The sequence below is a fragment of the Lissotriton vulgaris genome, chromosome 1_1 (assembly GCF_964263255.1).
Source record: "Lissotriton vulgaris chromosome 1_1, aLisVul1.2, whole genome shotgun sequence".
Lineage (NCBI taxonomy): Eukaryota > Metazoa > Chordata > Amphibia > Caudata > Salamandridae > Lissotriton > Lissotriton vulgaris.
The window spans coordinates 1,059,868,601-1,059,884,151 of NC_141685.1; the positions used below are offsets into that span (position 1 = coordinate 1,059,868,601).

Below are 15,551 nucleotides of genomic sequence, written 5' to 3' on the forward strand. Positions count from 1 at the left end.
CCCCCCTCCACCTTCTCAACAGTTCCTTATCCCAGGGTGTGGTACCTAACTCACTTAAATCTGCTGTAATAGTCCCTATCCTGAAAAAGCCTGGTGCCGATCCCTCTATCCCAGCCAATTTCCGCCCCATCTCTCTCCTACCTTTCCTGGCGAAAGTACTCGAGCGTCACGTCACCTACGCCCTGAGTTCTTTCGTGGAGAAGAACGGGGCCCTTGCCCCCCGCCAGGCCGGGTTTCGCCCCGCACACTCCACGGAGTCTGTAGTGCTTTCGGTCCTTGATAACCTCAGGGAGGGAATGGACACCAACCAACCTCAGGCCCTGGTTCTCCTCGACCTCTCAGCCGCCTTTGACACGGTGGACCACTCCATCTTACTTTCCCGTGTCAGGGCGGCGGGGATCGGGGGCACCGCGTTGGTTTGGTTATCCTCCTTCCTGAGGGACCGCACCCAGGCTGTTCGCCTGGGTGACTTCACTGCAGACTTCCGTGACGTTCAGTGCGGGGTTCCCCAAGGTTCCTCCCTTTCCCCCCTCTTATTCAATCTCTACATCTCCCCTCTTATCTTCTCATTGCAACAAATGGAGGTCACCGTATTTAATTATGCGGATGACCTCCAGCTTGTGTTCAACCTCTCCTCTTCCCCCGATTCTATCTCCAACTTTCAAACTATCATGATGCATATCCGAGACTGGATGAACCACAACCATCTTAAGCTCAACCCAGATAAGACCGAGCTGGTGTTGACGGGTGGTTCATCCAGCCCCTGGTCCTCCATTTTCTGGCCCCCTTCCCTTGGTGCCCCACCTGTTCCCTCCACCTCGGTTAAAACCCTTGGCATCAAGCTCAACTCACAACTTACCCTTCACTCCCAGGTGAGTTCTGTGGTTTCTTCCTCCTTCCTGGCTCTTCGCACCATTCGCAAGGTGTCCCGTTTCTTTTCTTTTGATGCACTAAAACTTATCACCCTTGCCATGGTCGTATCCCGCCTGGATTATGGCAACGCCCTATATGCAGGTATCCCTGCATATAGTCTTCGGCGTTTGCAGCAGATCCAGAACCAGGCGGCACGCCTGGTGTTCAAACTCCCTAAATCCTCCCATACCACTCCTCTCTTGAAAGCTTTACATTGGCTTCCCGTCTGGGCCCGTGTCCAGTTTAAGCTTGCATCTATCACCTTCCAAGCACGACTGGGCACGGCGCCAGCTTTCATCTCTTCAGAGATCATCCCCTACGTTCCATCTAGGGAACTAAGGTCATCTTCCCAATCCTTTCTTACTGTCCCACGGTTTCGAAGAAAGAAATGGGGAGGCTCGAAGTTTGCGACCCTCGCCCCGACTTTTTGGAACTCTCTGCCTGCAGAACTCAGAGCTTCAACCTCATATCTGTTATTTCGAAAACAACTCAAGGCATACCTTTTTGCCAAATCCTTTAATTAATTCCTTAGTCTCTCTTTTTTCGCCTACCCCGGGACTTCTCCTCTGACCTCTTTCAGTTACTAGCGCCAAGAAACCGCTGGTGTACGTGCGCTGTACAAATAATTTTAAATAGAAATAGAAATAGAAATAGCACCCTTCTACAGCGCCTCAGAAACATCGGAATCCAAGGAAAAGCACTGAAATGGATCACCTCGTTCCTCACCGGAAGCACCCAAAGAGTCCGCCTCCCACCATTCAAGTCAGAGGCCACCTAAGTCATCTGCGGCGTACCCAAAGGGTCCTCACTCAGTCCCACCCTCTTTAACGTATACATGAGCCCCCTCGCGGCCATCGCACGCCAACACAACCTCAACATCATCTCCTACGCGGATGACACTCAACTGATCCTATCACTCACCAAAGACCCTAACACCGCCAAAACCAACCTACATGAAGGAATGAAAGAAGTAGCCGAGTGGATGAAGCACAGCCGTCTGAAACTGAACTCAGACAAAACAGAAGTCCTCATCTTAGGTACCTCCCCCTCCACCTGGGATGACTCTTGGTGGCCAGTGGCCCTCGGAAAAGCACCCATCCCGACGGACCACGCACGGAACCTGGGCGTCATCCTGGACTCCTCACTCTCTATGAACAGACAAGTCAACGCCGTTTCATCGTCCTGCTTCAATATTCTTCGCATGCTCAGGGGCGTGGCTTGGACGCCGATCGGGATGGCGGCGTGAGCTCGCAGCTCCGCGCGGAATCCCGCTAATTCTCCTGTTTTTCGGGACCCTAGGCGACCCGGAGACAACGTTCCTGCCCTCTGAAGGGTGAGGGGACAGCTGGACGTAATCGGTGACTCGCTGGGGGACTGCTGGCCCCGAGGAGATCGAGGAAGAGGCGGCCGAGGTGTAGACCGGGGTGTGAAGAAAATGGCGGCGTGGAGGTCGGACGGTCCCGAACTTCAGCCCTGAGTCCGGCTGTCGCCAAGCAGAGGGGACCCTGCACCCGGCTGCCCGACGCACTGGGATTGGCGGCGCGAAGCCTTGAGACCGGGGGACGCTGCCCGATTCACCCAGGAGATCGAGGGTTCTCGTCGACCACCGTCCCACGACTCATCCTCCCCCCACGGGTCCAGTGGGGGTGACGGAACGGGGCGCATCCGCCTGGTCATTGCTCCTGAGACCATTGGCGGTGGCATTGCATTGCCCGGTGCCCGGTAATCGGCACGGACCCACGGGAGCACCCGCAGTACGGGTGGCCGGACTTGTGACGCAGCACCCTGACATGGCGGCGATCGGAGGGCCGATGCCCGGGAGCCGCGAGGGGGACTCGGCGACATCGACCCGGCTGAATGAGAGTCCCTCCCCGGAGCTTGACCAGGAACAGCGGCTGAACCGGCGCTTGGATGCCATCCTTGAGGCGATCACCTCCACCAAGGAGGCGTTGCACAACGACATTGCCCAAGTGGCCACGGGCCTGGGGCTGCTGCGCGCGGACCACGCGAAGCTGGCAGATCGGGTCAAGGATCATGACCAACTGTTGCTGGACCTGAAGCCCTCGGTGGTGACAGCGGAGCACAGGATTACAGACATTTTGGCCCGACTGGACACTCTAGAGCGGAGGGCGGAGGATGCCGAAGGCCGCAATAGGCGGAACAACGTGCGGGTCGTAGGCCTGCCGGAACGGATTGAGGGGGAGGATGCGGTGGCCTACATGGAGAACTGGTTCCGCACTGTGGTGGCGCCGGAGGGGCTTACTCCATTTTTCACTCTGGAGCGAGCTCACCGGGTGCCCGCTCGCCCGCCGGGGCTTGGCCGCCCCCCCCGACCAATGGTGGTGCGGCTCCTCCACTACAAAGACCGAGACCTCCTCATCCAGCGGGCCAGGATGTCGGGCCCTTATGGGGTGGAGAACAGCAAGGTAACGATTTTTCCGGACTACACGCAGGCGGTCCAGAAGGACAGGGCATCGTTCCTTGCTGTGAAGAAGGAGCTCAGGGAGGAAGGCATTCAGTACTCCTTGCTCTACCCGGCCAAGCTGCGGATTATCATGGATGGCACCACACACTTTTTCCAAACTCCGGACGAAGTTTGGCACTGGCTTGAATCGTACAGAGCGGGGACGGACAGGACACACCAGAGTAGGCGAGACCAGCCCAAGCAGCCCCGGGTGCGGCAGTCACAACGCATCAGGTCCCGCAACAGGCGCCAGCGGGAGAAGCGGGAGGCTCAAATGGCGGCGGAGAAGAGGGATGCACTCGCGGCGACGGCGGCCATTACAGGGTCGCAACAGAACAGTGAACGGGCCGAAACGGACTCGGGAGGAGAAGGCAGCAGAACAGGAGAGGAACTTTCGGAGGCAGAGAGCCAGAAGGGGCCGACAGTGACCCCACAGACCTCGGATGATATTTTCTGCGGCTAAGATAGACTTTGGCCTAGATCGGGACTTCATGGTAGGGTGATATCCTGTTGCTGGAGGGCGGGTTGCCGGGTGGGGGTGCTGAGTGTATCAGAGGGGATGAAGGGCGGGACGCGGGCTCCGCTAGCTGGGGTCGGCGGCGAATCACCCCCCCTAGGCCCTTAAGGTCGACTGTGGTGGAGACCACAGGGTAAGTGTGCGAGAAGTTGGATCAAGGTTTGGATGGGGGCGGCCGTTGGGTTCGTGTGCTCTGTCCTGGGGAGTGGGGTTTGGGGAATGTTTCAGTTTTGGGGTTGTTTGGGGGGGGGCAACTGCATTGGGGGGGTCATGGACCGATGGAGTTTAATTCGGACTGTACGGACTTGGTATGGGGACATTACCTAATTTGAAATGCCTAACGTGGAATGTCCGGGGGCTGCGGACTATGGTGAAACGTCACAAAGTACATGCATACCTGGTACGCAGGGGGGTTCAGATAGCTATGCTCCAGGAGACTCACCTCACCAAAAAAGAGTGCGCTGCCTTGCAGAAAAGATGGCGGGGCCAGGTTTTTGGCACCACTTATTCAGCGTATGCCAGGGGGGTCCTGATCTGGGTGAGGGCGGGGATACCCTTTCAGGTGCTGAATCAGGTAATAGATCCGGATGGCAGGTATGTAGCGGTGGAGGGGAGATTGTATGGACGGGATGTGGTTTTATGTTGTGTTTATGCACCGAACACTGACCAAGGCCGATACTTTGATAGCCTCTCGGGGTCCTTGGCCTCTTTCCTGGCGGGTCCGATAGTTCTAGGGGGGGACTTCAATTCGATTACGGATGTGGCTCTGGATAGGTCCCATCCCCCCCTAGTAGACTCTCCTGTACGCAGGCTGGCCGCGCACAGGAAGGACTGGCAAGAACGATGGGGGTTGCTGGATGTCTGGAGGGAGAGGCACAGGGGAACCAGGGATTACTCCTTTTATTCCGCCCTACATGATTTACATGTCAGGATTGATTCGGTGCTTTGCGGGAGCTCCCTAGCCCCATTGATTACCCATGCTGAGTACCTTGCTAGGACGATATCCGATCATAACCCCCTATTGGTGCATATTCAATGACAGAGGGAGCGCTCAGCAATACCAACATGGCGGCTTCGTCCGGAGACGCTGGAGGATTCTGTGTTCGACGATGCGGTCCGGCAGGGCATTGATAGTTATTTCGGTGTGAATGAAGGAACGGCGACGAGCAGGTCTGCTGAATGGGATGCAATGAAAGTGGTGGTGAGAGGGGTGTGCTTGGGCAGGTTCTCGAATGCTCGAACGACTGTGCTGAATGACTTAATGAAAGCGGAAGAAACTTTGAGGGACCTGGAGCGCCGCAGGCCAACTAGGTCGGGTCTACAGGCCCAGTTATTGGAAGCGAAGGAAGCGGTAGCCGCGGAGACGGAACGTTTGCGATGCTATGATTATAGGCAGTACATTATCAGGGCACACGCAGAAAGGGACAAGGTGGGTACCCTCTTAGCCAGATTAGCTAGCCCGGAACTTAGGGGTTGCCCGATCCTCAGCATTATTGACGCGCAGGGAGAGATGGTGTACTCCCAGGCAGCTGTATTGGACCGCTTTAGGGGTTACTATGAGGAATTGTACCGGAGTCAGCTGGGAGTGGGGGTTCAGGACATCGTGGAGTACCTGGGGGAGAGGCCGCTTCCGGTCTTGGACGAGGACGACGCGAAGGATCTGGGTAGCCCGATCACGCTAACGGAAATTCGAGTGGCTATCAAGCATATGGCCCGTAACAAGACGCCCGGGGTGGACGGATTCCCAATCGAGTTTTATCAGCACTATGTAGACGCTCTGGCACCCAGGCTGCTGGTGGTGTATACGGAGGCCTTCGAGAAGGGGGCATTGCCTGTCTCCATGCGGGAGGCCTTGATAGTGCCACTCCTCAAGCCCGGCCGGGATGCCGCGGACGTGAGGTCTTATCGTCCGCTGTCCATGCTAACGGTGGACTATAAGATCCTGAGTCGCATCTTAGCCACTAGACTGGCCCCGCACATGACGGGCCTGGTGCACAGGGATCAGGCCGGGTTTATACCCACGAGGAGCACGGCGATGAATATCCGCCGCCTGGTGGGAATAATGGACGCCATCTTGGGTGGGGAGGGATCGCCGGCGGCTCTGTCCGTGGATATCGAGAAGGCCTTCGATAGTTTGGAATGGCCTTTCTTGGATGGAGTGCTGGAGCGGTTTGGCATGGGCGATGGGTTTCGGAGGTGGACGAGGGTCTTGTATAACTCGGCGACGGCGAGAGTTCGGTTGGGCGGCCTGGTATCTGCCGCGTATCCGGTGGGCAGAGGAACACGACAGGGATGCTCTCTCTCCCCTCTGTTGTTTGCCCTGGCGATGGAACCCTTGGCGGTCCATGCGAGGTCAGGCGACCGTTACGCGGGAATAGTGAGTGATGGGCAATGGCATTATATATCGCTCTATGCGGATGACCTGCTCCTGTACCTAGCTGACACTTCGGGGGCACTGGTTGGAGCGATGGATCTGCTGTCCGAGTTTGGCCGACTGTCGGGCCTTAAGGTCAATTGGGCAAAGACCTGCGTGTTTCCGCTGAGAGCGGGATCGCCAGCCCCTAGCAGCGACCTGGGTGTGGCGTGGGAACCCTCTTGCATCACCTACTTGGGGGTCCGCATTTACCACTCGGCTACTGACCTTTTGGAGGGTAACATTGGCCGTTGTGTCCGGTCACTGCGGGGTAGCTTGTCTTTCTGGTCGACCCTCCCGCTGACTGTCCTGGGCAGGATAGCATTGTTGAAAATGGTGGCGCTTCCCCGCTTCCTTTATTATTTCCGAACGCTACCTGTCTGGATTCCCCAGGGGGTGTTTAGGGAACTGCGGTCAATGTTTATTAGCTTTCTGTGGGGGCATGGCCGTCGCAGGATAGCCTTGAGCACGCTACTTCGCCCCAAGCTGGAGGGGGGCATGGCCGTGCCCGACCTGGAGCTGTATTATTTAGCGGCGCAATTGCAGGTCCTTACGCAGAACGTAGCCAGGGTGTTCCGGGGGCCGGAGGAAGACCGGGGTCGGGGGATACAGCGCCACGTGCTGTCGTACATCATTATGCAGCAACGGCTCGAATTACGGGCCCTCACCATGGAGGAGCGGACGCTCCGGCTGTGCTGGCAGAGGAGCCTCCGGAGAGCGAGGGCGTCGCGGCCTTATGCCCCGGAGATTCCGATCGGGATGTTGACGGCTTTGCCGCACGGAGGGGATTGGTCCCCGTTGATGGATTGGGAGGACGCGGGGTTGCAGGTGGTGGGTGACTTGTATATAGATGGGGCGTTGGCACCGTTCGACGTGCTCCGGGACCAGTTCGGACTGCCTGAGGGGGGCTTCCTACTACACGCGGCTGTAGTGGCTGCCATGCAGAAGCACTGGAAAGAGGGGCTCCTGGAACCTGCGACGACTATGGCATGCCAATATGTGGTGATGGCGGCTGGTACATTCAAAGCCGTGACGTGCCTCCATAATAGGATGCTGAACGACGGGCTGGAACCACTCCATGGGCTCAAGGCTAAATGGGAGGGGAGCGTTGGCCGGCCCATACCGGACACGGCATGGGGCCATATCCTGCGACGCACGTGGAAGGGCACCAGGAACGCGCGCTTTCAGCAGGTCCATTTTTATGTGCTCCATAGGGCCTACCTAACTCCGGAAAAACTACAGCGGCACTTTCGGGTGCCGGATGCCTGTTGCCCCCGGTGCTCGTCCCTTGGGGCGGACATGGACCACTTGTTTTGGGGGTGTCCACAACTGGGAACTTATTGGGCAGAGGTAGGGGAACTCCTGAATGAAGTGACTGACAGAGAGGTGGAATTCGACATGGCGACGTGTCTATTGCTCTGGTTCCCGCATACTAAGCACACCAAGGTGACCAGTAAATTCATAGATCTGGGTCTGATATTGGCTCAAAGGGAAATATCGTGGCACTGGAAGGCCAGGGGGGGTCCCTCACTGCGTAGATGGAAGAATGAGTTGCTGCGATGGTCTGACTGCGAGAGCGTGCTCCGGATGAAGCAAGCAGTGAAGTTGGGGAATGAGAAGGCTCTGGATGCGGCGCGTGCATGGGAGTTAGTGGTACAGGCTCTGCGTGATGCTTTGGTTGAGGATGAGGACGGCGAGGACTAAGCCGATGGACACCGCGGGGCGAACACAGAAATATGTCACTACGCACTGTAATGGAACCATCCAGTTCGGTAGAGTGAAGCACACACCTTAGCAGTTGCCAGGGGGGGGGGGCGTTGGGGGGTTAGTTGTAGGGGGGCTTGAGGGGGGCCGGAAGCCATTGGAGGGTTGCTGAGGGAGGCCTGGATCCACTGGGACAGGGGGTATTGAGTGGCGGGCGGACTGGTTGGGTGGGACGGCCTGGCACGAAGGCCCGAATAGCCTAGAGCAGGCCCCGATGGGGGCTATTACGTTGATATTACGGGGATGGCTGACGGGAATGTTGTTGCGGGTGGGGGGGTAAAAGCAGATACGTAGAACGACCTTACGCCAGGGTCCCAATGGGACGTACACTGTGCTGTGCTCCTCTAGAGCGATCTGATATGCCGCCCGGCCTCCGGGATGCGGGCTGAATGGCTGTGTACAACTGTGAACTGTTATTGGACGGGGGGGGCCCACAAGTGCACTGGCTGTTTACTTTTTTCCTGCTGTTTATAACTCTGCAATAAAAATATAATTAAAAAAAAAAAAATAATTCTTCGCATGCTCAAAAAAAACATTTCGCTGGATCCCCACAGACACCAGAAAAACGGTCACCCATGCTCTAGTTACAAGCCGCCTGGACTACGGAAACACCCTATACGCCGGTATCACCGCAAAACTCCAGAAAAAACTCCAACGCATCCAGAACGCATCAGCCAGACTCATACTAGACATCCCTCGTAAAGACCACATCTCTAGTCACCTGAAAAACCTCCACTGGCTCCCCGTCAATAAGAGGATTACTTTCCGCCTCCTAACCCACGCACACAAAGCACTTTACGAACTTGGACCCGAATGCCTCAACACACGACTTTCCTTCTACACCCCCTCCCGCCAGCTACGATCCTCCAACCAAGCCCTTGCTACCGTACCTCGCATCAATAAAACCACCATGGGAGGTAGATCCTTCTCCTACCTCGCAGCTAAAACCTGGAACTCACTCCCCACTCACCTTCATCTCACTCAGAACCATCTAGCATTCAGAAAACAACTTAAAACTTGGATATTCGACAAGTAACTCCCCACCCCTCTTCAAGCGCCTTGAGACCCTCCGGGTATGTAGCGCGCTATATAAATCTCTGACTTGACTTGACTGTCATAGATGGAGCGGTCATAAGAGCCTGAGCCTTCCGAAGGAGTGATAAACGTCTTTCCTCCGAAGGAGACACACTTGCTGACAGCGTATTGATGGAGGCTCCCAAGTACTGTAGGCATTGGACCGGAGTCGGGACAGACTTGGACATGTTGATGTGCAACCCCAGCTTGTTCAAGGGAACGGACGTCTTCTGGAAGTGCGCTTGAGCTTCCGAGAAGGAGGATGCCTTGATCAACCAATCGTCCAGGTACGGGTAGACAAACACCTTGTTCTTTCTCAGGTGTGCCGGTACCACTGCCATGCATTTGGAAAAGGTCCTGGGCACAGACTTCAGCCCGAATGGTAACACTGTGTATTGATAGTGATTGGCGTTGACTTGGAATCGCAGGAACTTCCGGTGTTTCTGTGCAATGGGCACATGGAAGTATGCATCCTGTAGGTCTATTGCGCACAGCCAGTCTCCCCTTTGCAGTTGAGGGTAAATCTGGTGCAAAGACAGCATGCGAAATTTTTCTCTGTGAATCCACTTGTTTGCTTGTCGCAAATCCAGAATAGGCCTGAACTCGTTCTTGTCCTTTTTGCGGACCAGAAAGAACCGTGAGTACAGACCTCTTCCCCTTTGAGACAGAGGGACGTCTTCTAATGCCCTTTTCCTTAACAGGGTATCGGCCTCCGCCTGGAGCTTGCGCAGCTGAAACTGCAAGCAAACCGGTGAATTGCTGGAGGCGGGCTGGTGAACCGAAGACTGTATCCATTGCAAACAATATTCAGCAGCCACTTGTCCTGAGTAATTTTTCTCCACTCTGCCAGAAAATATTGAACGCTTCCTCCCACCGGAGTGGATAACGGATGACGGGGAAGTAATCGCTCAGGGCCTAGACCCGGCCGGGCCTTTGGTTGCGGTGGCAGACTGCTGACCACCCCTGCCCCTCTGCCGTTTCTGGAAGGGCTTCCTCTGGAACTGCTGCTGCTGCTGCTGCTGTTGCTGTCCAGACTGTTGACCTCTCCCTCTGCCCTGCGCTCCGTATCGTCTCTGGAACGGGCGGTAGTTCTTCTAGTCTTTGGGCTTCTCCAAGCCCACAGCTGTCAGAGTCTCAGCCTCCGCCTTCATGCGGGTCATCTCATCGTCGGCGTGTTTCTCGAATAGGGTCTCGCCCGATAAGGGCAGGTTGGCCACCCTCTGCTGGGCTTCAGGCTTCAGTGACGTCAATCTTTGCCAAGCGTGGCGCCTCTGATTAACTCCATGGCAGTACCCGTGGGCTGCCAGGAGCGACGAGTCTGCCGCTGCGCTGATCAGCTGGTTCGACACCAGCAATCCCTCATTCAGGATCTCCATAAAATCCTCCTTCTTCTCCTGTGGGAGGAGGTCGGCGAACTGTTGGAGGGACTCCCACAGCGCCCAATCATAGCGCCCCAACAGCGCAGATGCACTGGCAGCCTTCATGGAGGTAGCAGCCGCCCCGCATACCTTCCTGCCCGCTGAGTACAACCAGCGACTCTTTTTGTCCGGAGGCACATTTGAGGACGGGGTGGTGACGTGTTGCTTCCTCGCCGCCGTCACAATTACGGAATCCGGAACTGGGTCCAATCGGAGGAAAGCCAGGTCCGCATCAGGAGCCTTGTATTTCTTTTGCAGCCTGGAGGGGGCTGCCTTCGCCACCTCCAGAGTGAGGAAGAGCTCCATGGCGGGTTCCACTAATCCAGGCACCAAGGGCAACAAAGGCCTAGATAGGTGCTTCTTGTGGAGAGTCTCAAATATTACGGATGTCGTAGGCATGGGAACAGTCAGTTGGATGCCCAGCTTGCTCGCACCCCTCAACAAGACTTCCTGAAAGGAGACCACGTCGTCCAAAGGGGATACCCTCGTCCGAGGGGATTCTGATAGAGTTGGCGAATAGTTCCCTGCGCTGGACGAATCCGTGCTGTACCTAGACCGACCCCTCCTACGGTGTCGTCTGGATCTCGTCGATGAGCGACGGCGACTCCTGGATCTCCCTCTCCGTCCGGAGCTAGATCTAGGTCTTCTACGCCTTGGGCGTTCCGCAGGTGCTTGCGGCGGAGCCTGCGGTGGTGGCCTGACCAGGAACCTCGGCCGAGGTGCCCCCTTAGGCGGCGTAGGGAGGTGCGTCAGTGAGACCGACCTCGGAGCCCGTGGCTGTCCATGTGGAGGAACAGGAGGAGGAGGTGGCGAAGGAGTGCGCGGCAGCGGCTCCTTAGGCAGTGGAGGAGGAGGAGTAGGTGACTTTGGCTTGGGGGGCGAGTACACCACAGAGTACACCGAGCCCGGTGACTCCCTAATCTTCTTCCTTGGTGTAGGCGATCGAGAGGCAGCGCCCCCTGTCGGTGACCAACGTCGCCGTCGTGCCCCGGAGGATCTGGAAGGACTCCTGGCTCCAGAACGCCCCCTGGAGGATAATCTCTTCCTCTTAGGCGTCGAGCGCCTCTTCGGCGTCGAAGAACGCCTCCTCGACGCCGACGAACGTCGTCTCGCGTCGACGACCTATGCCTCGACGACGGGCTTCGCCGCCTCGACGCTGATGATCTGCGCCTCGACGTCGAATGTGACTTCGGTGACCTCCTTCTCGACGCCGATCGTCGAGTCAACGTCGAGGGCGAACGGCGGTGTCGCCTTGACGGCGAGCGCCGACGCCGTCTGGAATCCTTACGACGTCGAAGTGTGGACGACGACGTCGAAGATGACGACAACAATGATGATGACTTCTTCGGCGGCGACCTCGACGGCGGTCTCGTCGGTCCCCTCGACGACGAACGTCGACGTTGCCTCGACCCAGAGCCCTGGGGAGCAGATCGCCGTCATGCCTCTCGACGCCATCGTCGATGCCATCGATGTCGACGGAGAACGGCGATGCTTTTTGGCCTTCTTGACGCTGAGGAGCCCCCCAGAGGCCTCAGCATGGGCAGAGGAAGCAGATCCAGCATGCCCAGACCCACCTGGACTCTGCAGCCTTCTTTCCTCTAGTCCTTGGAGCCTGATCTTCTTTCTGTCTCACAGGGTCCTGGAGGAGAAGGTCTGGCAAATCTCACACTTTTCAGGTAAATGAGTAGAAGGGAGGCACAGGATACACACAGGGTGTGGGTCCGACTTGACCTTCTTCCTTGAGCACTCCGGGCATTTATCAAACAATGCTGGCATTTTTGACAAAAAAGTAGTGCTCAGAATACTAGAAAAGGGAGAGGGCACCAAAACATGTTGAGTGTAAACACTCACACACTTTAAAAGTGCAAAATTGTTACGATAAACCCAAAAAAGGGAGAGCTCAATGCTCCAGGGTCCTGCTAGCAGGAGCCGGAAAAAAGAACTGAAAGTAAATGGGACCTGCTGGGCATTCTGGGATACTGAGAAGTTCTAGAAAGTTTTTTTACAGGCACGGTATCCCTTTTTGAGCCACATAATGGCAGCCTATGGGGCTTGTCTGTCCTCCCCTTCCTCTCTATCATTCCAGAGGCTTTGTTGGTAAAAAGGGAAGTTTTTCTCTATGAAGAAAACTTGGCAAGCTGTGCTGTTTGTGGTTTTGGTGGAATGTCTAGTTGAAGTACAGGGCAGTGTAGCCTGTGGATATAGGCTGCATTATCTGTCTTTAAATTCTCTCTTAAGTGTCTGTCCAGGACTGCATTTATAGACAGCTTAAGAGATTATTTTTGATTGCTCCGGGGTCCACGCTCATGAGCGGGACTATTCACTAGATTATGACTACACAGAGATCACCTACTACAGAAGCTCACACTGTAGGTCCTGCTGGTTGGAGCTGGGAGGAAATTCCCACTGAAGGCACTGCTAGAGAAAGTTCATATTAGGAGCTCTGCTACCAGGAAGCTCACGCTAAAGGGCATTGCTCTCTAGCAAAGCACTGCACTCAGGAGTTCACACTGAAAGGGCACCACATAGAAGAATCTGACAACAAGGGCATTGCTTTAGAAAGCCAACATTGACTTTTGTGGAGAGTTTTTTTGAAAACTCAAATCGCAGGACAAGGCCCAACAGATTCTATCATACATCTTAAGCTAGTCCAAGATTTTTAGCCAAAAGAATGTTTCTTGAGTATTCTTAACTCAATAATTAAAATGGTAATAATTAGATTACAAGCCCCAGACAGACTGAAGGTGTCGCACTTAACATCCCCCCATGTCAGCTTTTCGGTTAGCCCAAGTATCCTCCAACCGGTTCCCAGTGTCTCTGTAGATGAGGAGGAGGTATATATAAAGAAAGGCACAGTGTTTGCTACTTTCTATGCCTGATACAATATGACCTTGTAGGACTACCCCTTCCTGACCTCTTGGTCATGTCTATAATTGCCTGGGTTATACAGGCCTCTAGCAGCTGGCCATTAGATCGCTGACGAGACTCAGTGGCAGAAAAGAAGAGAACAGGAGAGCATGGAGGGAAATTAATGCAAGTGACAAAGAGAAGTGAAAGCCTGAATGGAATGTTGTGTGGACAATGAAGGTAACTCCAGGACTTCACAACATGGCAACCAAGAAAATACGAAAGTGGGGCACTGCCCTATAACTTTAACCCTGAAATTATCACTTAAAAACTTACGACCTCATTTAGAGTTTGGGAAACGGGATACTCTATCACATACGTGGCGACTATCCTGCCTGCTGTTTTATACAGCTCATGGAACTTGTAATACGGCAGAGGTGATATCAGCTGCGTTTGTGACACAGTATTCCACCCGCCAGACTCTAAATAAGGCCTTCATTTCCTTGTGACAGCGAAGGCGTTCAGTAATCTGCTTATTGTAGGGGAAGCTGTGCTTAATTTGTGCCAGGGAATGCTGGGGTGGACACTGGTATTCATTTCTGGTGCCAGGGCTTATTTTTCACCATCAAACTTTGACCCAAGTAAGCGAGAGAGAGGCAGAAATGTGGAAATAATGAAACAGAGAAAAGAGGGACAAAAAAGCATATGGAGAAGTGAGGATAGACAGGGCGAGTAGGGTTGAGGAAAAATCATATGCAAGTTGGAATTAAGACTAGGGGGGCTTGGTGTTTGGCAATCCTGGCATTCAGCAGCCACAGTGGACTCTTAAGGAAAACCTTGAGTTCCTGAACTTACTGTTATTATTATGATTGTTTTTAACAAATTAAGCACTGTGTGAATTAATCGACCACAGCCAGAGAAGGCAGGCAATAATTGGGCTGGTGACAGTGGAGGCGTGCAGTTATATCTCTTATTCTTCTCTAGGTGTACGAGAGGGGACACTCTGGAAACGCGGACGAGACAACAAGCAGTTCCTCATTCGGAGATTTGTTCTTTCAGAGAGAGAGGGGACTCTCAAGTACTTCAAAACACAGGACGTGAGTAGAACAAGCCAGTTCCTCCAACATGAAAGTAGGTCCCACATAGCAGGCCAGAGTCAGACTCTTTAAAGTGTTGAGAACGACCCACGCAGGAGATCCTACACACCTTGCCAAGAGCATCTCCAATAGCACAACCAAATGTTGGCATTGCCCATTTTGGAGATCACACCCTAATAGTGTTATTCTCCATCCTACGGTTGGCATTCCCCACATCGGTGGAAGCTCCCCAGGTGGTCAGGGTTCCCTAAAGAGAGCACCCTTGCTGTTAGTGCTACTGATATTGAGGTGTGCCGCCCGTATTGTTCCCCACACATGCAAGATTGCCTGTGGCTGTCATTAATACCCTTCCTTGTGAGAGCGCCACAGTTGCCAGTGTTATCTACCCTCTTGAGAGTGCTATTCGCTGTGTTCTTAGTGGTATAAGAGCACTCTTTGATCTTCGTGTTCTCAACCCTGGTGAGTGCCACCTTCTGATATGAGAGCACCCCAGCTGTCAGTGTTTCCCACCCTATAAGCCTCTGCCTTTGCTTGTCCTGTGAAAAGTGCTCCCTGCTGGGATCCATGGGTAATGTTCAGTTCTGCCTCTCTCTTTAGGGAAAAGAGCCAAAGTGTGTCATAAAAGTCGACAGCATCAACGCTTCCTTCCAGCCATCGAAGATCGGGAACCCCAATGGATTGCAGATTACACACCGGAAGGACAGCAAAACCAGGAATATATTCCTGTACCATGAGGATGGTGAGGTGAGCCTAGGAGGTGTCTGGAATAGTTTAAGAGTGCTGCCTGTGGGGGGGGGGGGTGTGAAGTTCACCCGAGGCACCAGCCTTTGGGCCTGTCACAATATCCATCAGCTGATAGTTGTACCCATGTAGCCAGAAAAACCTCTAGCCAGTCCTGGTCTTGTATCCAACAGCATTTTGCATGCTAGGTCTGTTTTTTTTATATGTATAATAGACTCAAGTAAAGTACAAGCCTCAAAATGCAAAGTACTGTTGCCAAAAATGCCAGGACTCACTAATGGTGCTTATACTAATGGGAAGCCAA

At 54.5% G+C, this 15,551-nt stretch overlaps 1 protein-coding gene across 1 annotated transcript in view; it reads left to right on the top strand.

Moving 5' to 3' along the window:
* The window catches only part of LOC147748541 (arf-GAP with dual PH domain-containing protein 1-like), a 130,087-nt gene that overhangs the window by 58,658 nt on the left and 55,878 nt on the right, over positions 1-15,551 (top strand). The window contains exons 5-6 of the mRNA XM_086962982.1: positions 14,394-14,506; positions 15,104-15,250. Of these exons, the coding sequence (XP_086819108.1) occupies positions 14,394-14,506; positions 15,104-15,250 (260 nt within the window). The remainder of the gene's footprint in view (positions 1-14,393; positions 14,507-15,103; positions 15,251-15,551) is intronic.